The sequence below is a fragment of the Muscardinus avellanarius genome (genome assembly GCF_963383645.1).
Source record: "Muscardinus avellanarius genome assembly, chromosome: 10".
Lineage (NCBI taxonomy): Eukaryota > Metazoa > Chordata > Mammalia > Rodentia > Gliridae > Muscardinus > Muscardinus avellanarius.
The window spans coordinates 97,010,852-97,038,316 of NC_137796.1; the positions used below are offsets into that span (position 1 = coordinate 97,010,852).

A 27,465-nucleotide genomic window follows, 5' to 3' on the forward strand; every position below is an offset into this window, starting at 1 on the left:
GTAAATCTCAAGCACTTACACTAATACCCATTTCCTTTTCCTTCCCAGGTCTGCAGATGGCCTGGGGTTCTGGGACTACCTCTGCTGGGCGAGGCTTTCATCCTGAGATGATCGTTTCACCAAGGGCAAGTTCTTTTCATAAGGAAGGCAGACATACCACAAATCAAGTCAGACTGTACCTGCAAAACGCCAGCTAATATTCCAGGGGTCAAAACAAGTTACAGCACCTAGCTCAACCAGAATGGAGCAGAAGACTAGAATCTTCCCTTGGGGTAGTAGAGAGTAAATATCATCTTGCTAGGTTGCTCAAGAGGCATGTACCAACATGCCTATGTCAAATATGCTTTCTTATAAGAGCAGGAGATATAAAAATATAGAAGTAGCAAACTGAAACTTTCTACCTGACTTCATGGAAGAGAATCAAAAGAGAACTGGCTTAGACCAGTTATGATTTTTGTCCTGCTGTTCTGAACAAAGCCATAGATCTTTTAGCAAGGAGCAGGCCCTTGCAGGAGCAGGGTGATGCACAGGTGTTGGGAGGATGGGCTGTGTTTGACACATTGTTCAAGTTTCTCTCCTCTCTACAAGTTGCATCTTTTCTTTGGCTCTGTTCCATTTATTAAAGAGTATACCTCAATACCCATTTCTGTCTCTTTCCTTCTATCACTGATAAATCAACAACTCTCAGTTTCTGTAACCAGGTACCTTTCTAATATCATGCCTGCCTTTCTGATTCTTCTTTCTCTGTAATATTCATGGGCTCTCCTTCCTCATTTTACCCTTTTAGCATCCCTATTCTCCAAGGAGCCATCCTCTGTCAACACATCCTGCTACTCTGTGTTCGCCCTTTATCCATCTCATTTATTCCCTGTGTGGACAGGTCACTAAATCACATTTTAAACCATGACCTCTCTAAGTTTGAACATAATTAGCCAACTGATTACTAAGTAAACATTAATCTTGTTTTTGCATAGATAACCTAAACATGGCCACAGGGACGCTCAATGTTCCCACCTCCAAATCCTCTCTTCTCTGTAAGTTGTTGTGATCCTAGGTTTCGGTTTACCTAAAAAAAATGTAGACATCCCCTTTCAGTGCTGCCCGTCCCTTGTTTACTCATGAAGTCACCAAGTTCCAAGAAGAAATTCTTTCAAGCACTCTTCAATTCTCTTACAATGCATTCACCTCTTAGCTACCAGGGTAATCATTAAAAAATGCAGAGCTGACTGAGCTCATTGATGTCTTCACAGCATTTTCATGATGTTACTCTTATTTTTTATTTTTATTCTTTGGTGGTACTGGGGTTCCTGGAAGCCCTTCTACCTCTGGGCTACACTCCCAGACTCATTTTTTATACTTTTTTTTGTGGTACTGGGGTTCCTGGAAACCCTTCTACTTCCAGGCTACACTCCCAGACCTATTTTTGTACTTTTCATTATTTGGAATCAGTCTCTTAAGCCAGCACGGCTGGCTTCGAACCTGCGCGATTCTCCTGTCTCCGCCTCCCAAGCGCGGGGATTACAAGCTTGCACCACCATGCCTGGCTATACTTTTCTTTTAATTTGGAAACAGGGTCTCTTAAGCCAGCGTAGCTGGCCTCGAACCTGCGCTATCCTCCTGTCTCCACCTCCCAAGCGCGGGGATTACAAGCGTGTACCACCACTCCGGGCCATGATGTTACTCTTTAGGTGAGGTCTAAATTCTGTATCACATGACACAATGATCACCTCTTCTGTCATCCTGAAAGTTGAACTTGATGCAGAAACGAGATTGGATATGGTGAGGTGACACCCCTTCTCCAGGGACAATTATATGAGCCCCCTTTTTATCTACAGATGCTGGCAGTGATAGGTTGGGTCCCGCGGGGCGGGACCTTAGAAAAGGAGGAGACTGCTGGACGATATCGCGAGATGGGCGATATCTCGAGAGGGGCGGAGTTTCCACACGTAACTCCACCCGCAAGATGTAAAGTTAAGAGAAAGGGCATTTCCCTTCCAGCGTCGGAGGAGCTCGGAGGGCTTCAGGAGCGGTCCAGCTCTGATCCCCGGGAGAGAACGCATTAGAATTCTTTTTCTTCTCGGCGCAACCGGTCTCTCTCGCCTTTTTTATTTGCGCCTAAAAACCTAACAGGCAGCAAGTCTGGAAGTGGGATAATATCATTTAGATGTTGAATATCTGCGAAAGGCTTTGGCATTAAAACCTTATTTCCCAAAGTGGCACTGCTGAGAGGTGGTGGAAGCTTTAAGAGGAAGGACCTAATAATGGTCACTGGAATGGTCACTGGGAACACACCATTGAAGGGGACTGTGGGGCTCAGGCCCCTTCCTCATTCTGTTTCTAGTCCCTGGGTCATGAGTTGGGCAGTTTTCCCCTGGCACACATTTCTACTATGATGTACTATCTCATCATAGCACAAAGCCATGGGGCTAACTGATCAGGGACTGGAACTTCAAAACTATCAGTCAAAATGAACATTAAAGTTTTCTCTTTATAAGTTGATCACATCAGGTCTTTTCTTGTAGTGAAAGAAAAGTGGCTGGTAGAGAGCATTGGTGCTGAGAAATGGGAGTTGTTGCTATAACTTTTCACCTTAATGACATGGGAGAAGACTTTGGGGTTGGTTTACGAAAGGAGTTTGAAAAGATTTAAAAGAACAGGCTAGAGAATGCCTAGAATTCTGTAAGTGGAGCTTAGTGAGAGTTTTGTACAGGGACTCAGAAGACCACAATGCTGACGAGAATGTGAACAGTTAGGGTGATGTTGATGAGGTCTCAGATGGAAATAAGCATTCTATCGAGAACTGAACTAGAGTCTACTTCTGCCACACCATGGCAAAAAACTTGGGTGAATTTTGTCTGTGCCCTGAGACTTTGTGTGAGGTTAAGCTTAAAGGCAATCGACTAGTTTATCATGGAAGAAATTTCAAGGGAGCAATACATTCTGTCTGTAGCTCCTTTTAGCCATATTTGCAGTGAGAATTAGAACAAAAAAAGAGCAAAGTGGAAATATTTGAAAAATTTGCATCATGCAAAACATATGTGTATGTATAAAGGTGTTGAGCTTTGCCTCATCCTAAAAAAGGCAATAATTCATAATTTTACTGTAGTCACAATAAACTAGTCTATGTGAAAAGTACAAGCTGAATGGTACATTTGCTTTGTCCAATGCATATGTAGAAAGAATGGAAGGGGCGGGAAGGAAGTTAGATTCTATACTGTGAGAAGAAGAGCATATATTTCTCCTATACGTTCCCCCTATTTGGGCTGGGCATTGCCTTAAGGGAATATACTAAAAAACAATCCCAGTATAATATAAAGATAATAGCCCACAGGTTAAGAAGAAAGGCAGGGTCAGTAAGAAACCTGTAAAGGAGTATGGCCCAGAGATACCTCCTATCTAGGAAAAAAAAAGATATGGTCAACTCTACTAAAAGCTTTTAGTGCCTCACTGTGAGAGAGCCCATGGCTAGACAGATTATTTTCTCTAGTTACTGATGTCTAATTAGACACAGTCCTGGCCATAACCATCTAAGATCTAAGCCTTTAGTTACAATCCAATGGAAGTAAATGAATGAATGCATTGAGAGGAAAATTTTAGGAAGAAGAGGGAGAAAAGAAGCATCAAAGAACACTGGAATGCAGGCTCAAGCCTGCCCATTGGGTTTATCTTTCCTGGAATTTAGTTCAGTGGCACTGAAGCTGGAAGGTGATAAAGCCAGAGGGCAGATGAGGTGACTTTATGACATTATCTTGGACACTCAGAAGAAATAAAAAATAAGGCAAATGGTTAGGGAGAAGGGATCATCTGGTTCCACAGAGCTGGATGGAGTGGCTTCCTGAGGTCTTGGTTTTCAGTTGCTGGTCACTACTTCATGAGGTCTGGTTGACTGTCCTGTTCAGCAACTCCATGAAATATCCCCAGATTCTTGAAAGAGATTTTTCTTTTTGCAAGACTGAATAATTTTATACACCTTTCAACCTAAGGAGGCCTGAAGACACGGGCCAGGATTTATTTCCAAATCTCATTGGCTTATTCGCAGGTTTCTGTTCTTACTAATGACACCTTTACAGGCTCCTCTTTGAATATTCTAATCAATATGTTAGCCATATCGAGTAAGGAGGCATATACCTGTCATCCTGGCACTTGGGAAACTGAGGCAGGAGGATCACTTATACTCAGGAGTTTGGAGTCAGTCTGAACAACAGGCTGAGACCCTAGAAAAATATAACCCACATAAATACTAGAAGATGAAGTGTCTTAATCTATGCAGACTATGCCATCCACAGACATTATATAGTCTGATTCCTGAAAATTTAAGGAAGTTTAGTTAAACATAAACAACTAAAGTTTAATTATACAACACAATATTAGGTCTTTAACCCTGTTTTTAACTGGAAATTTCATAAAAAATATTATCAAGAAAGAGACTGGTTCTGTTTCTCTGGGGAATCCTAGTGCAGACTGGGAAAAAAGAGCTTTATCAAGGGCCAGGGTGAAGGCAAACAAATTAGTGATTAAGTATAAAACTTAGAAGCACAGGTGTTGTACAAAGAGAAGCCTGTGTTAAAACCTGGCTCTGGCGCTCACCAGCTCTGTGGCTTTGGGGAATCTCACTTAATCTCTCTACAGCTCAGTTTCCTCCACTGTGAACCAGGAAACATAAAGGTGCCTGAACCGAAGGGTGATTAGAACACGAAGCAGAACTAATGTACATGTTTGCTTGGTGGTGGTGCCCAACTCTCAGCAAGTGCTTGAAGAACAACTATTGTCAGTATTTCTGCTGTGCAGACTCATCCCCACCTCTGGACTGTAGGTGCAGCCCTCAAAGTCCTCTTCTCCCCCTCTCCTGGACCTGAGGACCTGGTGATCCAGACACCCTGTGGTTCATCATCAGTAGTGCCACTTGCTGGGGTGACCTCCACGGGTTCCCTACCTTACAGATCACTGGAGACATCTCTCCTCCCGCTCTTTGCCTTCCCCAAAGACTCCTCGGGGTCTAGATTTTTAAATGCTTTTTATTTCTTGATTCTAGGAAGGCCAGATCACATCAAAAGCACAAGTTATGGGGAATGACATCTTTTGGGGTGCTTGCATTGTTCTCAGAGTTCGACCTGAAGCTTGCAGTGCCACAGGGAGATGAAACGAGATGGTGTGTGCTGTTTCTAGGATGGAGGCCTGGCACGTGGCAAATGTTCATTCAATGAATGGTGGTTCCCCCCCCATGGTCACAATAGCTCCAACATTTGCGGTGATTTGGAAATAATCCCAGTGTCCTGACACACGCTCTCTTTTTTCTTCTTTTTTCCCCTTGATCCTCTCTCCAACTCTTTCTTTTCTGTATTTTCTCCCTCCCTTCATTACCTTTTCCCTTTATTTTTCCTCTCTCCCTCACTCCCCACTTTATTTTTCAATCGGTTTCCCTTGCTATTTTAATGTTTCCAAGACTTATTTTTCTTTCCTTTTTCTGTTACCCTCTCTTGTATTTTCTCTCTTGTATCCCTCTTTCTTCTTTTAAAATCTAACATGCCAATGTTTTATGTTAACAACCCAGGAAAGAAAAATCACAGGCATATCTCCTCATGAAGAAGCATGGATCTTCACAGGAAGGCTGAAGGCTGGAAAGGAAAAGAAAGGAGAAGCCGAGGAGAGCTCCTGGATGTCTCACTGGGCCCGGGCCTGCCCAGACCCCTTCCATTCTTTGGCTCTAAGCTTTGCTCGCTCAACTTTTCCCGTGACGGTCTTGGGCAGGTCCAAGACAAACTCCAACTGTTGGAAAAAGAATATATATCAGAGCAGGATGGGATATTGGTGACCACAGAGGGACTGGATACTTCAGTTTTGCGAGGGGCAATCTTGAGGCTGGAGGCTCCAAGTGAGTGAAGACAAAGTCTGGGATATTTCCAGAGTGACTCCCTACGCAATAAGGAGCTTCTCAAAGCACCACAGGACAAGGATGAGAAGGGATATCTAGAAACATCTAATGCCCAGGTTTCCAAAATGCTCTTGTACAGAGAAGATGCAACGTATTGTCATGGCACAGTGGTCAGAAACCTGAGCTTTGACATCTCTGGACTCCAGTCTCTGCTCTACCTGGCTTCGGCTTTTCTGAACTCAGTTTCCCCACTGGGTAAATTGGGGGAGGGTTAAAATAACAATATCCCTGGTTGTTGTAGGGATAAAATGAGATTCTGCAGGCTGAGTTTTTAGCAAGAAGTAAGCATTCACAAATATGAACTGTGGTTATTAATCTGGACTAGAAAGAGTAGATGTCTAAGCGTTAGAATATCTGGTTTTGAGCCGGGCATGGTGGCGCACACTTGTAATCCCAGCATTCGTGAGGCGGAGACCAAAGGAATGTGGTTCACACACGGCCTCAGCTACTTAGCGAGGACCTTTGCAACTCAGTAAGACCCTGTTTCAAAAAATAAAAAGACTAAGCCAGGCGTGGTGGCGCATGCTTGTAATCCCCGCGCTTGGGAGGCGGAGACAGGAAGATTGTGCAGGTTCAAAGCCAGCCACACTGGCTTAAGAGACCATGTTTCCAAATTAAAAAAAAAAAAAGTATAAAAATAGGTCTGGGAGTGTAGCCTGGAGGTAGAAGTGTTTCCAGGAACCCCAGTACCACCAAAATAAATAAATAAATAGACTAAAAAATAGAACTGGGGGTGTAGGTCAGAGGTATAATGCCCCTGGGTTCCATCCCCAGTACCGCAATAAATAAATAAATAAATAAATAAATAAATAAATAAGATAAAAAATAAAAAAGACTAGAATATCTGGTTTTGAATTTCATCTCAGTCATTTTCTATTGATGTGTCTTTGGCCAAATTATAAAATATCTCAAATTTCACTATTCTCACCTATCAAAAGGAATATTTAAAGTTAAGGACCCACCATTGCTAATATTCCTGAATATTAAGATTTAAATGAAGACAATTCATTGAGGCTTATAGCTGTACCACTCAGCTGGCCATGACTTTGATCTGGGAATCAGATGTGTTTAGGTTTACTAAGAAATAATAATGAGAGGAATCCTTAAATAGCAAAAGTATTTTCGTGGCATCTGATACGAGAATTCTTCCCTAAGGCAAGACTTGACTTTTTTGAGAAAAGAGTTCTTTCAGACTTCTGGGAAGATGGCGACCGAGAAAAGCGGGGCTTAAGAGTCCCGCTAACAACCAATCTCCATTACCACAAAAAGAGCGCCTTTCATAGCCAGAAAACACCATCACCAGAAAAACAAAAAAACCCACCAGGCTCCAGAGAGAAAGCGGACTGAGAACAGAGCTCAGGGCCACAGAGGAGACACACGTGCCCGAGGACGCGGCAGCAGCGCCATACTGCCAGTGGCAGCGGCGAACTCAGCGGACGGCTACAGCAAGCCGAGGTGAGCCGCTGCAGAACAGCCAGGCGGGATCTTTCGGCGCAGACAGCATTTAAAGCTCCCAGTGGCTGAGCTCAGCACACGCTGCAGGGATTCAGAGTGGAAATCAAAACCAGAGAAGAAAAAATACGCCAGCCTCATGGCCGAGGGCGTGGCAGAGGCGCCATATTGCCACCGGCGGTGGCAGCAGCAGTGAATTCACCGAGTCCAGTACAGCTACATCTGCGTACTCAAGAACAGTGAGTCAAATTGCGGGCCATAGAGGAGAAATCGCAGTATTGGGCCTCCTGGGACTTGACCCAGTGAGGGAGTGGTGGTGGCAGAGATATCACACCATAGGAGAACGTGCAACCTGGCACCCCCCATAGTTTAAAGCAGCCTCTATCGACTCCCTGGGTCGGAGACTCTGTGATACAACCCAGTAAAGGAGTAGTGGGGTCTGAGATAATACAGACTCGAGATCCAGAGCACCTTAAGTGAAGCCATAGTGACCCAAGGGAAGAACCCAGAGAAGGCACAAACCTCCGAAATCATGGGAGAGAGGAATAACACTGGAGTAATGAATGTGCACAACCCCACAACATCAGAACCCGATAAAACAGAAAATCAGAGATTTCTAGAAGATCAAATCAGGAAAATAACTGTAGAAATAATAGAGGTGCTTCGAAAAGAACTCAGAGAGAGCCAAAAAGAGATAAAGGATGCAATTAATGAAGTAAAGGCCTCAATTCAAAGCACAAACAACCGATTAGACCACATGGAGAACAGAATCTCGCTCTTAGAAGATGAGCAATCCAAAAATGAATGCATAGTTTCTAATCTAGAAAAAAATATCCAACAGCAGGAATCTGACATTGAAGAAATATGGGCCCATCTTAAGAGAGCTAACCTAAGAATAACTGGAATAGAGGAGGGAAAAGAAAGTGATACCAAAGGGATCAACAATCTCTTCAATGAAGTAATAGCAGAAAATTTTCCAAATATAGAGCAAGAGGTTGATACACAGATCCAGGAAACTTATAGAACTCCCTTTAGACAGGATCGGAGAAGAGGATCCCCACGCCATATAATTGTCAAAACGACCAATGTGGAAGCCAAGCAGAGAATCTTAAAGGCAACAAAAACAAAGGGCCAACTGACATTCAGAGGCAAACCAATTAGAATCACTCCAGATTTCCCAAACCAAGTCATGAGAGCCAGAAGGGCTTGGAGTAACATATTCCAAACTCTGAAAGAAAACAACTTCCAGCCAAAAATTTCCTATCCAGCAAAACTTTCTATCAAATTAGATGGAGAAATAAGAAGCTTCCATGACAAACAGAAACTGAAGGAATTTATGTCTTCAAAACCAGCGCTAGAGAAAATACTCAAAGAGATTAACTACAAAGAAGAAATAGGTAACACTCACCAGAACCAGAGAAACAAGAGTTTCCATCCAACAGACAACTAAGATTGGTTATCTGTGGAGATTCATTATTTATGTTAGTCTTTTACCTATCTCTAAGTTGTATTGTTTGCCTTTATTGTTGTTAATTTTTAGGATTTCTAGTTGGAATATTAATATACCCTCAGATATAGCATTTGGAAATATTTTATCCAATCCTATTAGTAACTTTTAACTCTGTTTACATTGTCTTTGGATATACAATATTTTCTTTTATTTTTTAGGGAGTTTGTATATGCTTCTGTTGCCTGTGCCATTGAAATCATATCCAAGAAATCACTGCCAATTTCAATGTTGTGAGGTTTTATGACCCAGATTTTCTTCTAAAAGTTTATAGTCTTAAGATTTATATTTAGGTCTTTTATCTATTTTGAGTTAATACTTGTATATGGGATTAGGTAAAGGTCCAATTTTATTCTTTTCCATGTAATTATTATTTTTCAACAATATTTAGTTAAAAGATTATTATTTCCACCACCAAATGTTCGTGGAAACCTTGTCAAAAATAACTTGACAATATAGGGAAGAAGTTAGCTCTAGGCTTGTATTTAACTCCAATGGTCTATATATCTGCCTTTAGAACAGTACTACACTGTTTCAATTATTGTACCTTTATATGGTTTGAAATCAGAAAATATATATCTGCTAGCTTTGTTCTTTTTCAAGATCGTTTTGGGTATCTAGAATTCATATTCCATATTAGGATAGATTTTTTTCTGAAAAATAAATATATAAATATATGATAGTTTCACCTAAAAAAAACAGAAAAAAATATGCTCTAGTAAGAAAGAAAGCAAAAAGAAATATTGAAATGCTATCTTTAAATCATCAAACGCTTGGTATCAGACAAATGAAAGTGTTATGTGAGATTATCATTTTTTATTTTGGATAAATTGCTATAATACTAGATGTCAACCACTAAGCCAAGCATGGGAAGGAGGGATGGGGAGAGAATGGGGTGGGGATCGGGTGGGGGCTGACTGGGCGATGTGTGCATGTATGTCTACAAAAGTTTGTATCCCACTATGATGTATGAATACAGTGCACCAATAAAATAAAATTAAAAAAAAAAGAGTTCTTTCAAACCACAATGGGATGGAGCAGGGTCAAGAACCATGGCTTATAGGCAAAATATAGCCCTCTTCCTGATTTTATAAAGTTTTATTAAAATGCAGTCACACTCACTCATCCAGGTACATTAGTCCCTCATTATTTATGGGGATGGTATTTTCATGGTTTCAGTTACCTGTGGTCAACTGCCATCTAAAACTATTAAATAGAAAATTCCAGAAGTAAATGAGTTATAATTTTAAGTAAATTTTGATATATGAGAGTATTATAATTGCTTTGTTTCATTGTTAGTTATTGTTGTTAACTTCTTATTGTGCCTGACTCTAAACTTTATCACATGTATGCATGTATAGGGTAAAACATAACATAATTGGGTTTGGTATTATCTCTGATTTCAAGCATGCATTGGGGTCTTAAAACATGTCCCCTGTGGATAAGGGGGGCACACTGTACTGTCTCTGCTTTTATATTAAAAGGCAAAGTTGAATAGTTGCAACAAGACCATATGGTCTAAAATATTTACTATTTGGCCTTTGGGGGTGGATAAAGAGCAGAAAGCAGCCATACTGGAGATCTAGGTTTGATGCTAAGAGAGAAGTTACTTTGCTTATTATGAAGAGAAAGCGGGTGTGATCTGCAGAAGAAGAGAAAAGGATAAAAAAATCTGCTGCCTTGAGAATTTTAGAGGAAGGACTTCTGAAAAGGAACACATATATGGGAGATATTTGGGCAATATGCTGTACGCTATGTGAAAGGGCCCCTTTAGTGGACCCTCCAAAATGTTTAGTCCCAATTGAAAATCCATAGTATGTTTGGTGCGACTGGATTTCTAGTCTCCTTTTAAAGTACCTGTTAAGCACTTATCATGTGCTAGTTACTCTCCTAAGTGCCTGACACCTCACAAATATTAACTCTTAAAGTCATTAGCCCAATGTTACAGGTAAGTAAACTGAAGACCAGAGGAGTTATTGAGTAGATAAGTGGTAGCCGTGGATTTCAAGGCCAACATTCTGAATCCCGAGTCTGTAATGTACTGCCTCCCTCTCAGTTTAAGGCTGGAAGCCCTTGTGGTGGATTCTGGTGTGCAGCTGAGGTCCCCCTGCAGGAATGAAGTACACACTACCACTGCCCACCTGCTCCGAGGATTGCATCAGCTAAGGAGAGCCTTCTTGCCCGGGGTCATGGTCCCTCTCCTGGGCAGCCAGAATCCATGCTTGGTCTTTCCTTCTCACCCTGACTTAGCACAACTCCAGAAGCTTGTCCTGACCCCAGAGCTTCCCACAGGGTTGGCTGAAGTCTGCACTGAGCCTGAATCACACTGCAACCTTGCTCTTTGCCCCATCCTTCCCCCTTCCTTTCCCTCTCCCAGGTGTCAATGCCCGACACTACCTAGTGAGCCTTGCACATGCTAACTTTCTCCCTGGAGTCTGCTTCTCAGGGAATCCAACTGTGCCGAGGAAAAGCCAATGGGCTTCTGGGCCACATATAAATCTAAGGCAGTTGCTTTCAACTTCTACCCCATGCTCAGAAATACTTTCTTTCTTTCTCTGGGATAAGCTCTTATCTTGTACTCAAATCCAACCATGGTTCTCCCCTACCATGTCCGCTACCATGCCTTAGTTTCCTTTCCAAAGTGAAAACAGGGTTAGTTATTCTATGCTTCTTGTTTGTTTGGGTTCAGGGCGCTTCTATTTTTCTATGGGGAGCCACCCCTTGCTCATCCAATCCACATCATAGGGATAGGGCAGCCCTCTCTCTTTCTCATCCTTCCTGTTCTTTATCCAAGAATGAGCACATGACCCAGAATGGACTGGGGATTGGTTTAACAATGGGCACACGGTCCAAGCTGGTCCTACAAGAATCAGCCCAAAGGTGCTTGCTGGGCCTTTGGGTAAATGCGTGGTCTTTTCCTACTGAAGTTTGTTACGATGCTAAGGATGTGCATTTGGAGTATCTGAAGTATTTAAAGAAACAAAGCTAATAAAAAACATGGAGAGCTAAGGTTAGAGACATCTCTAACCTTAATTTGAATGCCAGGGACCAGCCCCAAGGAAAGCTCCACCCATTCCTGGGCTTTTTAGGTTATTGTTACCTGCAACTGTGAATTGTACAACCTTGAATATTACATCAAGAGAGCATTCGACTCTTCATTCAGAGTGAGTCGAAAGCCAAGTTCATTTTTCAAGCACTAAGATAGATGTTGGATTTTCTTTGGGGGCTTCCTTGGTCATAATTCCAGGAAGAATTCTGGAATTAGAAGGCTTGTTCCCACCCTAAAGAAGGTAAATGTAACAGATCTCCTTCCCTAGTGCAGGGACATGGGAATTCACAGCCTCACCTTTCTTGGGTACTTGTAGGGGGCAGTCACTGACTTCACATGCTCCTGCAGCTCCTTGGTGAGCTGATCCTGGTCATGAGACCGGAACTGAGGGGCCAGGACCACGAAGGCCTTCACCACCTACAGCAAGGTTGAGGCCAAGAGAGGAGGGATGCGGAGACTTAGTCATCTCCTGGAGTAAAGCAGAATCAGAATTGTCCCCCACAGGCCATAGTAGTGCTACATGCCTATAATCCCAGTACTTGGGAAGCTGAGACAGGAATATTACAGATTCGAGGCCAGCCTCAGGAACTTAGCAAGGCTCTCAGTAACTTAGTAACTTAGTAACTTAGTAAGAATCTGTTTCAAAAATTAAAAAGAAAAATAGGGCTGAGGGTATAACAGCTCAGAGATAAAAACACCCCTGGGTTCAATTCTCAGTACTCTCCCCCCAAAAAAGATGTCACATTTTGATATCCCCCTAATCACGCCTCCCAATATCTGGGTCTCAGAAAAGGAGAAACTTGGGGATAAGAATGGCCAGGTTTGCAACTCTCTCTTAAGTGGCTCTTTGGATGAGAAAGCAGGACAATGGATTGAGACCAGGCATACCTCATATCCCAGGGATGATAGAGAAGGATTAGGGAGAAGGTATGCAGGGAGGGAACAGAGGAGGACCTTCTATGGTACTTACTATGCCTTAGACTTTGTTCCAATCACTTTATAAATAACACTTTGTCATGAGAACCCCTCATCATACAGATGGGAAAACCAGGGAGTAGAGAGGCTACATAGGTTGCCAAGGTCACACAGCTCATAAATGACACGGCCAAGATACTGACTTGAGCATCCAGCCACCCAGTCCATGTCCTTAACTACCAGCCACACTGCTCTAATGTTTTGTAACTGTGCATTCCCAGGCTACAGCTCCCCCATCACCTCTCCTCGGGCGGGGTCTGGACTGCTGATCACTGCCGTCTCTACTACGGCAGGGTGCTCCATCAGTGCATTCTCCACCTCCGAGGGCCCAATCCGGTACCTGCAGAAGAACCCGTCCTTCCAAGAACACTGGACTCTCAGCCTCCAGTCCATTTCCCAAAGCCTAGAACCAGCCAGAGTAAAGATTCGGAATACCCCTCCCAGCCCAGAAACCACGCTCACCCGCTGGAATTTATGATATCATCTGTCCGCCCCATGAACTGGAAATACCCATCTTCATCCTTGGTTCCCCGGTCTCCCAAAAGCCAAAAATCTCCTCGAATGTTGGCCGCTGTCTTCTGAGGATTGTCCTAGTGACCACAGAGAGACAGAGTCTTGGACGCGGGACACTCTCTGTTCCCACATCTTGCTAGTGCTTCTTGGAGGAGGGCATGATGTTGGGCCTCCCTCATGTCACTCTTTGCCCCCATTCCTCTGGAGGACAGGACCAGGACAGGGTCTCACCACATAGCCAGAGAAGATGCCTATGGGCCTGACAGGCTTCACCCTGATGGCTATGTCTCCTTCTCTGCCAGGCGATAGAACATTACCTTCATCGTCAATGACCTGGGGAAGAAGCAGTTTGGAGAAAAGGTCCACATAAGAGGGGATGGCTTGAGTGTCACTGGGAAAGAGCTGAGCTGGCCAGACAGGACATTCTCTTGCTCTGGAGGAGACCAAAGAAGGCCAAGAGTTTAAAGCTCGACTGCTGATACCCATGCCTGGGTGGTGTGGGTGGAGCCTTTTGTAGAGATTGGACCACAAGAGCCTGAGCAGGTGCTTCCAGATAGGAGCTCGGGAGAAGTAAGATGCTTTGGTCCTTTGAGAGGCCCACCTCACCCGTGGCTTGGGAATCAGACAAAGCAAAGCTCCGTTTACACTCTGCTGCCTTACTAATAGACCTTGAACTACTCAAACCCCTATGCTTTCTTTTGTAAAACAGAGATGATGACAGCTTATTTCCAGGATTTTTATACAGAAGAAATAAGGCACTAAACAAGCAGCTCAGTAAGTGGTTATCATCACAAGTGGCGTGATGGGTAATTTACCCATCATTCCAAATAGCCTTTAAATTTATACAACATAGATACACACAACTATACATGTAACCATAGATAAACAAACACAAATTCTACTTCTTGGAATTCAGTCCATAGAAATAATAAGGTGAAGCTGGGCGTGGTGGTGCACACTTGTAATCCCAGCATTCGGGAGGCTGAGACAGGAGGATAATGGTTCGTGGCCAGCCTCAGCTACTACTTAGGCCCTTTGCAACTCAGTGAGATTCTGTTTCAAAATAAAGAATGAAAAATAGGGCTGGGGGTGTAGCTCAAAGGTAGAATGTCCCTGGTTCCATCCCCAGTACCGCAAAAAAGGAAAATAATAAATAATAAGGTGAAAAACAAAACTTTAGCTACAACACACTCATTGTAATATTGTTCTTGCTAATGGAATTTTGAATATCATCTGCTAGGCTAAGAAATAGCATAGAGAATGGTTGAGTCTACTACCTACTACTATTAAGCCAATAAAATTCCTGCTGCATATTGCTATTAATTGACCTGAAAAGATACCTAAGATTTTTAAATGATAAATGGAAGTGACACAATATTGTATTGAGTCTCACCCACTTTCATTTTTAAAGGATGCCTGCTCACATAACTATCTAGAGAATTTGATAGACGTGTAGTATCAATCTCTGGGTGATAAGAATATTTTATATATTTTATATAAATTTTATATAAATATTTTATATAAAATATTTTATATAAATTATTTTCATCTGGGCCTGATGGAACAAGCTTGTAATCCCAATACTTGGGAGGCTGAGAGAGGACTATCGCAGGTTCTCAGCCAGCCCCAGCTACTTAGTGAGGCCCTTTGCAACGTAGTGAGACCCTGTTTCAAAATAAATAATTAAAAAATAGGGCTGAGGGTGTAGCTTGGAGGTAGAATGTTGCTGGTTTCAATGCCCTGTATTGCCAAAAAAAAAAAAAATCTCTTTTCCTTTCTTCCTTTTTCCTTCTCTGTCTCTCTCTCTCCCTCCTTACTTTAATTTGGGAGGAGGTACTAGAGTTTGAAAACAGAGACATTCTACCTTGAGGTTATACCCCAACCCTATTTTATTTTTTATTTTGAAACAGAAGCTTGCTAAGATGGTGAGGAATCTCGCTAAGTTGCTGGCTCGAATCTGAAATCCTTCTGTCTTAGCGCCCCAAGTACAGGATTACAGGTACCACCATGCCTAGCTAAAATAGTATTTTAATATCTCTACTTTCTATTAGGTTTAACTCAATGAACAATTGATAGATAAATTCCTTAAAAATTTAATTTTGCCTCTATTTTTCCCCCCTCCTTAGTGCCCCTAGCAAACCTGCACATCGTAATGGGGAATGGCTGTTCCCAGGTAACCTGGTTTGGTCTTCATTGTCTTGGAAACCCTGCAGGTCACTCCCTGTAAAAGTAAAAAGCAGACAGGTCAGCAAACCTCAGGAGGGAGCACAATGTCAAAGAAAAAAAAGAGATTAAACAGGGTGGTTACTCCAACTGTCCAGAGCTAGCTCACATTTGTGGCTCCTTTCTGCCCCCTCCTCTGCCTCTCTCCACTTTCCTGGAATCCCAATCCTGGGGGGAGGGGCCACACTAAATTGTTTGTTCAGAAAGCAACTTGACATTATCCCCCAGGGAAGAAGAACTAACTGCATTGTGAACACACAGAAGCTAGAGAGGATGAATAATTCCTAGTGTTCTGTAGCACCATAGGGTGACCTCAGTCAACAATAATTTGTTGTATATCCCAAAACAGCAAGAAGAAAGAGTTGCCACAACATAAATAACACACGTGTGAGATGACGTGATGATGGATATTTCTATCACCCTCTTGTGACCATGACGTGTTGCATACATGCATTGCACTATCATACCATACCCCATAAATGTGTATAATCATGATGTGTCCATCAAAACCTTTGAGAAATATGAAATGACCAATGTGCAGTCTGAGAGGTCTAAAAGATTCTTCTTAAATTGTCTCCCGCAGTAGAGCCAGTTCTGCATGAATCCTGAAATGAGCCTTCGCCGTGGAGATGCTGGGCCCGTTCCCTACATGTGCTGTCCTCTCCATCCAGGGCACAAGCCCTGGCCAGGCTGTGCTCGCCACAATGTCACTGTCCTCGCCCACGGTGGTAAAGCTCTTCCCGACTGTTCCACACCACAGTACCACCATGGGCGCCTTCAAGGACTCTGATAAGAGGGCCCACTAGCCAGGGAAGGATGTCAGGTCAGAGAGCAGAGAGAAAGAGATGAGGGAATCGAGGCACTGGGGGAGGGAGAGAGTTGGGGGGACAGGATTCCCAGGTTGTTTTGATACGCAGCAGAGCATAGAACTATGTGAATGCATATTGTGTACACAGCGGGACCCCCAAGAGTTCCAAGAAAATGTCTCAGCTAGCATTTTCTTCCCATCCCTCACTTCTATCTGAGCAGCCTAGGGCAGCACGGGACATGTTTGGTGATCTCAGATGTCTGCTAAGGTGTGATTCCACCGCAGAGGGCTTTTGTAATCTCCATATCCCAAGGACCAGCCACTATGGTTGGAAGATGGCTTTCCCCTTCAAAACTCACGTTGAAATGTAATTGGGAGGTGGGGCTTTCACAGGCTACTAGGTCATTAAGAGGGACTGATGCATTCCTGGTGGGAACAAGTTCTCTCAGGACTGGATCAGTTAGCAGGAAGGTGTAGTAAAGCGAGCCCACACTTTTGTGTTGCCTCTTATGCATGTGCTGATTGCCCATCATGACCCGAAGCAGCACAAAGCTCTCACTAGAAGATCAGATGCAGCCACTCCATCTTGGACTTCCCAAGCACCAGAACTGCAAGCCAGAATGCATCACTTTTCTCCGCAAATTACCCCGTCTTAGGGATTTTTTTTTATAGCAACAGAAAATGGGCCAAGACCCGTAGCCCCTTTTCTCACTCCACCCGCATTACTTTTTCCATAGCTCTTTTTACCACCTGCTCTGTCATGGACTTCTGAATTGATTGAACCCTCTCCCACACTAGGACACAATCTCCACGAGGAAAAAGATCTTGTCTCTCTTGTTCCCAGAGAAGAAGTGCACCGAATGTTTACCAAATTAGTAAGTGATAAATAGTGGTTACTATGACTGTTATCAAAGAGACTTTCAAAGCACACAGGTGCATCCAGCCCACCATTTCCCAGAGAACAGATACCGTTTCTGTCTGGCCATAGAATTCTCGGATGTCCAGTCCAGTCTGAGCCCTCCAGTTCTCCAGGGTGTCTGGAAGCAGGCTCTCCCCTCCAGTGAAGCAGTTCTTCAAGTGCGGGAACTTGAAACTGTGGAAGAAAGGCAATGCTCCCTCAGCCAGTTGAGAACCAATGGCTTGGAGCTAGAGTCTGGGTATGTTGGTGATGGGGCTGGCTTCATGGGTTATAGGTGTGTGTGTGTGTGTGTGTGTGTGTGTGTGTGTGTGTGTTAGGGTTAGAGCTCCTATCAGCCCCCCAAAGCCCCATCACCTGGAAAGATCCTGTTGTACCAACATCCGGTAAATGATGGGGGCGCCGGCCAGGTTGCTGATGGGGTAACTGGACAGCACCTGGAGGGAGACAGCCAGCAGCTTATGAGCATGCACAGCAGCTGCAACCACGAGCTATGGAGCTGTGGAGATCAGGGCTGAAACTGTAGCCTGTTTGCTGTGTTTGTATCAGGTGACATGAGCTAAACAACTCTCATGCATCCTCAAGACACACACACACACACACACACACACACACACACACACACACACAAGATAACCAAATACCAGTCGCTACCGCAAAAAGGTCCAGCACTAATTTGGAACACTTTTGTCAAATCCTGGTTGGCTGTCCCTTCCCACTGAAGGCTTACCTTCATAAACACACCCATACACCCCCAGTCATCAAGGGAGGAAAGATCAGAGGCTGTGGTCATTCAGCTATGTGATCTTGGTTAAGTCTCTTAACCTTCTGGAACCTGATTTGTAATAGATTATTACCTGCCTATTTTTTTCTGAATTTATTTTTGGGAGATAATTGAGGTTAAGAAAAAGCACTTTGGAAAGCTAAAAGCATCTGTAGACATATCAAAAGAAATGCTGGGAAGAAGTCCTTGAGTACTTGCCATGCTCTGTGCTATCTCATTTAATTCTCACAGTGACAGTGTGAAGTGCATATGGTTATCCTTACGTTGTGGAGGGGAGAATAAGACTCAGAGGGTTAAGTAACTCCTCCAAGGCCACACTGCCAACAAATTGTAGACCCAATATTTACAGCATGCACTTTTAACTGTAATATAATAATACCTTTATCCTGGGCTTTGGATTGTGCAGAATTTAATAGAGTTATTTAAGCAAAATGTCTAGAAAAAATATTTACATGAGAGCATCATGTGAAAATGTTCTTTTAAGTACTCTTGATGAGCTGGTATATGCTATAAAGATTATCCCGTATTATTCATTGTCTTGCCTTACAGGAAACTCAACTGCAATTACCTACTTCTTTGCTAAATTTCTCCTCTCTCCTTAGTTATTTTTCCCCAAGCCAACAACGGTCCAAATGGACACTATAATTTTACATTTGTTTTCATGTTTTCCTTTGTTTTATTTATTTGTGTTAACAGAAACCTGTTCGAATCCTTTTTGGAAAGTAGCAGAAAAAGAATTCATTTATGACTGAGAATGACATTATGTTTGAAGAGAATCTCCTAAGATAGTCCATACCAGGCCTGGCTTTTTGACTTTTGAAAGTGTCGTTCATGCCTTACTTTGCTTCTGGGGGCTTTTGTTGTGGCCAGAGTGATGCCTGGGTTGTTCATTAACTACTACAGAGATCTGCAGGCCCACAGGGCCAGGACCCAACCCACACTGTAATTACAGCCCCACACTGGCCATATCCTTTCAAATAAGCAGAAAGGCAATTTTTACTGTGTGTGGCTCCATAGTAATAAATAGCAATAGTCTGTGGAATTTACTTAATAACTGTCCCATCAACTTCTACAGGAAAAAAGAATCCGATTTGCTTTTCAGAATTTCTCCCAGATAATAACCCCAAACTAGACACAATCCATTGCCCATCAACAATGAGAAAGAAACTGATTTGTAAAATGGAAAGCTGTACTACAATTTAAACCCCACCCCTAGCCGGGCGTGGTGGCACAGGCTTGTAATTCCTGTGCTTGGGAGGCGGAGACAGGAGGATTGCGCAGGTTCGAAGCCAGCCGCGCTGGTGTAAGAGACCCTGTTTCAAAAATATAAAATAGGTCTGAGAGTGTAGCCCGGAGTAGAAGGGCTTCCAGGAACCCCAGTACCACCAAAAAATAAAAAAAAATAATCTCTCTCTCTCTCTCTCTCTCTCTCTCTCTCTCTCTCTCTCTCTCCCTCTCTCTCTCTTCCCTCCCTCTCCCCTCTCTCCCATGTAAGGACACTGTGATAAGGTGACCATCTCCACAGCAGGAAAAGGACCCTGACCAAGAATCCAACATGTTGACACTTTGAGCTAAGATTTTCAGATTCTAGAATCATGAGAAACAAGTGTGTATTGCTGTAGCTACTCAGTCTGGCATTTTACTTGTAGCCCCCTCAAGCTAAGATAGTATTGAATACAGATAAATTATTTTCAAGCTGTATAGTTAAGATGATGCTACTCTATATATTTCCTCTTCAGTTTGTGTGTTGTACTGCAAATGTAAAAGCAAATCACACACACACACACACACACACACACACACACACACGAGAGAGGGAGATGACCTTGACCTCACCTACAACATCCCACCCCTCCCTTTACATCATCTTCTTCCACTCGAGGAAGAGCCCATTGGACACACCTTTAATCTTCAGATGAAATCTGTTTCCTTCCCTAGACCATGAGTTCCATGGGATCCGTGACCACATCCACCTTGCCTACTGACCACTGCCCTCCCATGTGGCTGGGAACTAGCAGACACTATATGAATGAAAATCCACTATGAGAAACTTGAGTGTGAAGACGATGGGCTCACTCTGACCGACCAATGTAAACTGGACCCTCACTTACCTTAAGAATGACTTGCGGGTCAAACTTTGGCAAGAGATGTATAAATGTGCATGCTCCCAATGTCCAAGGCTCCAGAAATGAGGTCAACATGTTCAGTATCCATCCTGTGTCTGATATGGTCCATATGATGTCAGAGGCTTTCATACCTGTCCAAGTGCTGAGAATATAAAACATATGTGTATATGGGAGAGTACATGCTGGGGCACATGAAGGGGAGGCAGGTGTGTGTGTGTGTGTGTGTGTGTGTGTGTGCATGCAAATAGGTATGTGTATCTGATCATATGCTTGTACGAATATGTATAAGAGGCAGAGGAAAGGAAAGTTGTTTTGTTCACACAGTCTATCAAGAGGGGTCAGGGGCTCAGAAACTGTGACCCTGGCTGACATGACTTCATAGATAATTTTGTATTGTTGGGTCTCACTTAATACAGTGTCTGACAGATAGTAATCATCCAACAACTGTTTGCTAGCAAAATATATCTAAGCGAGTGTTCTCGTAGGGCTCATGTTCACGGTTGGCTGCATAGAACTTTTTTAAGGAGTATCTTGAACTGTCCAAACAGGGCAGAAGGTCTTATACAGGGTAACAATTATTTTCTTTCTCTTTTCAAAGCAGAACAAGAGGTATTAGGCCTGTATTAAAGCAGGAATGGGTAAGGCTAGATATGAAGAACTATCTTACAGCTGGCAGTCACCATAGTACATATTCTTTCTCGAAGATAATATTTTTAACTCTGTATGGAACGAGACACATTAGGATCAAACTTTAGGAGTAGGAGGGAATTAATGTCTTAGTTAAAGTAATTTTCCCCATCCAGCAAAACTGCATTTTACTACAACTTATCTATGAAATAATCTATATTAATTTAATTTGCTGGTACTATGGACCTATAAGTAGGAAATTTCAGTTTTTTAAAGTTTTTTTCATGAGAATTTTTCCATCCTAATAACAAAATTGGAATGGCAGCAAGACCTATTATAAAAGACCCAAATGTTCCCTGGTTATTATTACGTGAACACCTTTCTATAATGTTTCCAAATGCGGCTGACGTAGCAATGGAATAAAATTCTGGGTTATGATATCCGTGATCCAGAAATTCTGAGCTCTCAGTTCATTTAATTCACCCAATTATAACTTCCACTTTAATAAATATTCAAAGTAATTTGCCATTGACAAAAGAATAAAGCCCTCTTGGACTATGAGTGCCATCAAAGCAAACTGCCAGCACCTCAAAAGATAAAATAGAGGTCAGCCTGGGGGAAGATAAATCTAAACACCATTGCTAATTATTCACCTGACAAGGCACCTGGCTGGAAACATGGAAGGGGTTTTGAGGCCTGGTGTTATGGATGCAGAAATGTCACTCGAAGGCGGGTAGATCCCCAGTATGCGAAGCCACACTCCATTAGATTCCCTTCCCACTTGTCTTCCTCAGAAGCACCCGAGGAGGAGAATCAGATCCAGACTCAGGGAAGCCTGTGTCTGCTCAAGAGGCTCTCCATCAAGGGAAAAAGCCTGGCTCACCTGGCATCCATGGTGGCCTTGAGCCCCAGGCTTGCGTGAGAATGTTCCGCCATCTTGGGAGGGCCACTGGTCCCACTGGTGAAGTAGATGGCTGCTGCTTCTTGACTCCCAGTGTCCACACACTGATGAGTGGTGGGCGCTTCTCTGAAGGAGACACAGACTGCTACCTTCTTCCATCTAGCCTGGATACCAGATGTCAGTCACAGCGACTTCTTTTCCCCACCAGCCCCCAGGGTGACAGGGGCCAGGCAGATGACCCAGTTCAGAAGGGGGCCTATTGGGTGGCTATGATTCTAGAGTTCTGAGTGAGGCAGATTTGAAAAACACTCAGGTTTGGCAGTCTGTTGACTGGATGGGTTTTTACTCATTATTTAACTTTTTTAAGGAGTATCAGTTTCCATAACTGTGATATGAGATAACAGAACTAGTCTCATAGAATTATTGAGAAAATTAACTCCACCGCAAAGGAAATGAACAAGGTACCTAGGAGGAACTTAACAAGTCCTAATCTAATTGTTTTATACCCTTGCTTGGGAGGTGAGTAATTAGTAATTACTGGTACTTTCTCAACATCCTCTTTTGTATATGTATGAGGGGGATGTTAGGGGTCGATCTCAGGGGAATTCTACCTCCAAGCTACACTCCCGGGATTCCCATGGCATGGATTCTGAGCCTGCTGTTTGTGTGAATGTACAGCTCAGAAGTGTGGGGTAGATAATGCCCCCCTATCCTGGACAGCCCTCAATCAACAGGAGTCTGGGGATAATGCCTGACAATCTTTTATTGGAAAACTCTGGGAGGCATTCTATGTATTTCTCAGATCACTGCAGACCAAGCTCTACTTAGCCCTTGAAATAACTCACAGTAACTCTTGCATTAGCTTTTAGAGTGTGTGTGTGTGTGTGTGTGTGTGTGTGTGTGTGTGTGTGTGTTACTAGGGTTTGAACCTAGGTGCATGCTACCTCTGAGCTACACTCCCAGCCTTTTGTACTTTTTGTTTTGATACTGGGGTCTCACTAGATTGCTGAGGCTGGTCTCAACCTGCAATCCTCCTTTCTCAGCCTCCCAAGTACTAGAATGACAGGCATGCACCACCATGACAGGAGAATTAGCTTTTTATTCTTGCCCGCTCCACCCTTCCTAGTCCCACACTCTGCTTGCTGAGCCCCCCATCCCATCCCAATAAGGTATCTACAAACAGGGGCTTGGCTCAGTGTCCACTTTGGGTAAAGATATGTAGATACTCACTTTAGCAGTGTCTTGAAGTTCAGCCACCCATCCCGATTTTTCTCAGATACTAACAGCTTGATTCTCAGAGAAGGGCAGTCTGGGGCCACAGTGTCCACTTCTTGGGCCACTTCCTCTCCAGCCACAATGGCTCTGGCCTTAGACACCTGCAGCCTATAGAGTATGTCTTTGGATTTCAACTGGATGGTCCCGGGCATGAAGACAAGGCCTGGAGAGGCCAAATGATTTAGGGAGAGCTGGGAAAGATGCTTGGCTTTGTCACCAGAGAAGAGCTACAGCCAGTGTCGTGTCAACCAGGAAGGGCGAGGTGGGGAGGTGGCGGCCAACAGGAAGAGGGACATGGGCACATTTTGGGGTGGGGATTTCTTTGGGGAGAAGCGATCGAGTTTCTCTGTCATCAGTGGTGATGCCCACAAAACAGAGTGCCAAGCCCCCCTGGCCAATCACTAACCTGCTCGAAAGCAGCCCAGGGTCACCAGCCACCACTCAGGAACTCGGGGCAGCATCACAGCGATGCGGTCCCCGCGCTGCAGACCACAGGCTCCCGAGAGGACATTGGCCGCCTGCCGGCTGATGTCACTCAGTTCTCTGAAGTTCCACTTCACTTCATGGCCACTGTCATTCACCCACCACAGGGCCGGCCCAGGGGGCCTCCTTCCGGCCTGGAGGGGTAGAGGTCTGCTGAGCGGGGGAACAGGGACAAGAACAGATGGGATGCATCCCAGGTCCTGGGGTTGCCACATCCAGATTTGGTAGGCTAGTAGATCTCAGGAGCACCACATGCTTTTAAAAAGTACTGAAAACCCTCGAGGGTTTGCTTATTATTCATATAGGCTATATCCATGGTTATTTATCATATCAGAAACCTACAATGAGAACTTTTAAAGTGCATGTTTAAAAATAGTGGTAATAAACCTATTCTATCTTATCATGGCTAGGATTTTTTTAAATAAAAGAAGTAAGGGTATTTCTCAAAACACAACAAAATTAATTTAAAAAGTGGTACCTATTTTACATTTTTGTAAATGCCCTTAAAGTCCTCTGTGCTAGAAGACTGTCGGATTCTCTTATCTGTTGTCTGTTGAATCCGGCATTGTGAACTTCTGGGGAGCTGCTGTACTCTTGTGAGAGGGTGAGCCAAAGGGAAAATGTCCTCTTGGATTTATCCATATACTCATCTCTACATATCTAGCAATCTTATTCATATTTGCTTTAATTTTTTTTTTTTTTTTTGCTGTACTAGAGATAGAACCCAGGGGACTTCTACCTTGGGGCTATGCCCCTGACCTATTTTATATTTTATTTGGAAACAGGGTTTCACTAAGTGGCTGAGAGCCTCAGTAAGTAGCTGAGGGTGTCTTTGAACCTGCACAATTCTCCTGTCTCAGCCTCCCAAGCGTACGCCACCACTCCTGGCTTTGCTTTTTTAATATTGTAAAAAAAATACCATAAATTTATCACTTAACTTTACCACTTAATACTTAATGCACATAACTTTAAATTTATCACTTTAATCTTCATTTATTATTCATTTTTTCAATTTCAACTTATATTTTATCTGATATGTAAAAACAAAGCGTATGCATTTTTATCAGGTCTTGTGATGTACCGGTATGTGCATATGTTATGCAATGCTTAAATCAGGCTGGCATATCTATCTCTTCAAACATTTATCCTTTTTTATGGTGAAAATATCAACATTCTTCTAGCTTTATGAAATACACACTACATAATAGCTGTCTAGTTGCCCTATGACTCTCCTCTCCCCAGCCCTTTCCGTCCCTTCCCTCTACCCACCATTTTTAGGTTTATAGGGCAGAGGTATTACATTCGTTCACCCTGTTGTACAACCATCGCCACTGTCTGTCTCTTGAACGTTTCTACTATCCAAAACAAACTCAGTATCCATCACACGAAAACTCGTCCCTCCCCCTTGCCTCTGGAGGCCACCATTCTACTTCTGTCTCTGTGAGTACCCTAAATACATGCAAACATACACGCTTTGTCCATTTGTGATTGACTTAATTTATTCAACATAATGCCTTTCAGGTTCATCTTTATTGTAGCATATGTCAGAATTTGCTTATCTACCTGCCTCCTGTCTGTCTGTCTGTCTCTCTTTCTTCTGGGGATTGGATCCAGGAACAGCTACATCCCAAGTACTGGAATTACAGAGATGCACCAACAAGCCTGGCTTTCCTTATGCTGAATAATATTCCATTGTATAGATACACCATAGTTTTAATCTATTTATCCATCTATGTCTTCATTAATGAACACTTAGGTTATCATGACCTTTTGACTGTTATGAAGCTACCACGAACCTGGGTGTACTTTGATGCTCTACTTTTGTGTGTAAACCCACAAGTGCAATTGTTGTGTTATATGATAATTCTATTTTTCATTTTTTGAGGAATTACTATAGTCCCTCTATTGATGCACAAGACTCCCAATTTCTTTAAATTTTATCTTGAAGTAATTCTAACTCCACAGATTTCTTAAAAGAGTCTCATGCAGCCTTTGAAGTTCCCAGATCATGGTTTAAGAGCAATAAAATGAGTAATAGAGAAATCAGGCTGATAATTTTGTTAGGATTTCAAGATTCCTCTCTATCAGAGTTGACACTTTGCTATAACATATGAGAATATCTATGTCCTCAAGCCCTTGACAACAGTGTGTTGTTAAAGTGTTCTCATTAACTAACATGATAGGTAAAAATATTATTTCAGTGAAGTTTTTGTTTAGGATAGTTTTACTCTGATGAGGATGAGTCCTCCCCTCCCCGCTATGTTTTGTGGCTGAGTTCACTTTTCTGAGAACCACCTGCTAGTGCACTCTGTCCACCTTCCTTGGAGTTGAGCGTTTTTATTCATGGTTTCTAGGAGCTCCTTTGTATTGGGGGTATAAACTCTTTTCCTGTGGCACAGGTTGGCTATTCTGCCCCCCTCCCCCAGCTGCGATTAGATTTCATTTTGCTTGTGGTGTTGTGGACAGAAGGGTTCTCTTGATGTGCATGCAGAAGACTCATTGAATCATTTCTTTTAGGAATTCAAAATTGTGAGTCATGGCACTAGGGGCCTCTCCAATATTCTGAAAAAGTATCACCTTTTAAAGAAAATCCAGAAACCAATTTTTTACCTGAAAATTTTCTACTTTAAAGTGTTGACATTTTTTAAGAGCACCTGCACCTAGGATCCATCTTCAGCCCGGAAACCATGTGTTTACAGTCCCTAAGGCTTTGTCATGGTGTTGGGACCTCAGGACAACACCATGGCCATAACTACTTTTGAACATCGTTGTTTGAAGCCCATGCACCCCCTTCTTTATCCTGGCCAGGATGAGCCCCTTCCATACCCAAGAAGCACACACAGGACTTCAGGTGAATACAATGATGCCAAGCAGGTTAGAATTCCAGAAGCTTGGGTCTGAAAACTCAGAATTTTGGCATCATTATCTCCAATGTCTCATGGTGGGGCCCTTTCAAAACCTCTGTCTAGCGGGCAGCCTATTGGTACGCCCCGAATGAAACAGATACTTGACCCAACTTTTTGAGAATAGTACCTCAGGTTGGCTCTTGTTAAATTCAGACCCATTTCTTGTGTGACTCAAGCCCATTAGTCCTTGTTTCACTGTGGGAGGTCTAAATAGAACATGGGCAATATATTTCAGCTGCCTTGGGGTTTACCAGATTGGTCCATCCTGTGCCAGACTCCTATGCCGTTCTTCTTGCCAAGCCCATCCATGTCTTGTTTTTACCCTGTGCTTCCTCCATGGATGACAGGCAGCTTGTTCAGAGCTTACTACGGATTCTGATACATAATAAGCACCCAATAAATATTTATTGAATGAATGAATGGATGCAGGTATTAATGGAGTGAGCCAAACTGTTCCTATTCTGTTCCTCTTTACCCTGTTACCTTCTCCATGCTAGCCCAGTGATCCATCACGTTGCTGGCAAAGTTAAACTTGGCGGGCACGTCCTGGTAGCCCCACTGGATGGATGTCAGTTGCCTGATGTGAATGTGGAGAGTACGGCTGGACATCTCAGTACCCCACAAGGCGTAAAGTCCCTGAAGTCTCTGCAGACAGTGCATGGTCGTCTGTGAAGCAAAGGGGAGACACGGGTGACGCCTTTCATAATGAATTGCTCTCTTGGCCGCCAGCTGCTGGAGGGGACTCATCTTGACCTTGTTGGGTTTCCCCCAGTAGTGGATTCGCTGTGGTTAGGAGTGAACTGGTGCTCAGCATCTGTTTCAGTCTGCTTCTAGTGTGTCATTTTCCAAAAGCACCTCTCTAGCTCTTCTGACTACTTTATGAACATTTAATACCATGCAACAAATCTCTGCCCTTAAATCACAGTGAGTGGTAGCCGGGCATGGTGGCGCACGCTTGTAATCCCTGCGCTTGGGAGATGTAGACAGG

The 27,465-nt window shown here is 43.2% G+C and overlaps 1 protein-coding gene across 1 annotated transcript; it reads right to left on the reverse strand.

Moving 5' to 3' along the window:
* Window positions 1–5,661: 5,661 nt before the first annotated feature.
* Window positions 5,662–27,137, reverse strand: LOC308267590 (acyl-coenzyme A synthetase ACSM2B, mitochondrial-like; the record flags this gene model as incomplete). The annotated part of the gene is made up of 13 exons (XM_080702414.1): window positions 5,662–5,766; window positions 12,238–12,357; window positions 13,156–13,255; window positions 13,378–13,505; window positions 13,660–13,761; window positions 15,569–15,649; window positions 17,429–17,552; window positions 17,733–17,812; window positions 20,271–20,427; window positions 21,796–21,939; window positions 23,044–23,251; window positions 23,495–23,705; window positions 26,961–27,137. The coding sequence occupies 13 exons, from the start codon at window positions 27,135–27,137 to the stop codon at window positions 5,662–5,664; spliced, it is 1,737 nt and encodes a 578-aa protein (XP_080558540.1).
* Between the last annotated feature and the right edge of the window lie 328 nt (window positions 27,138–27,465).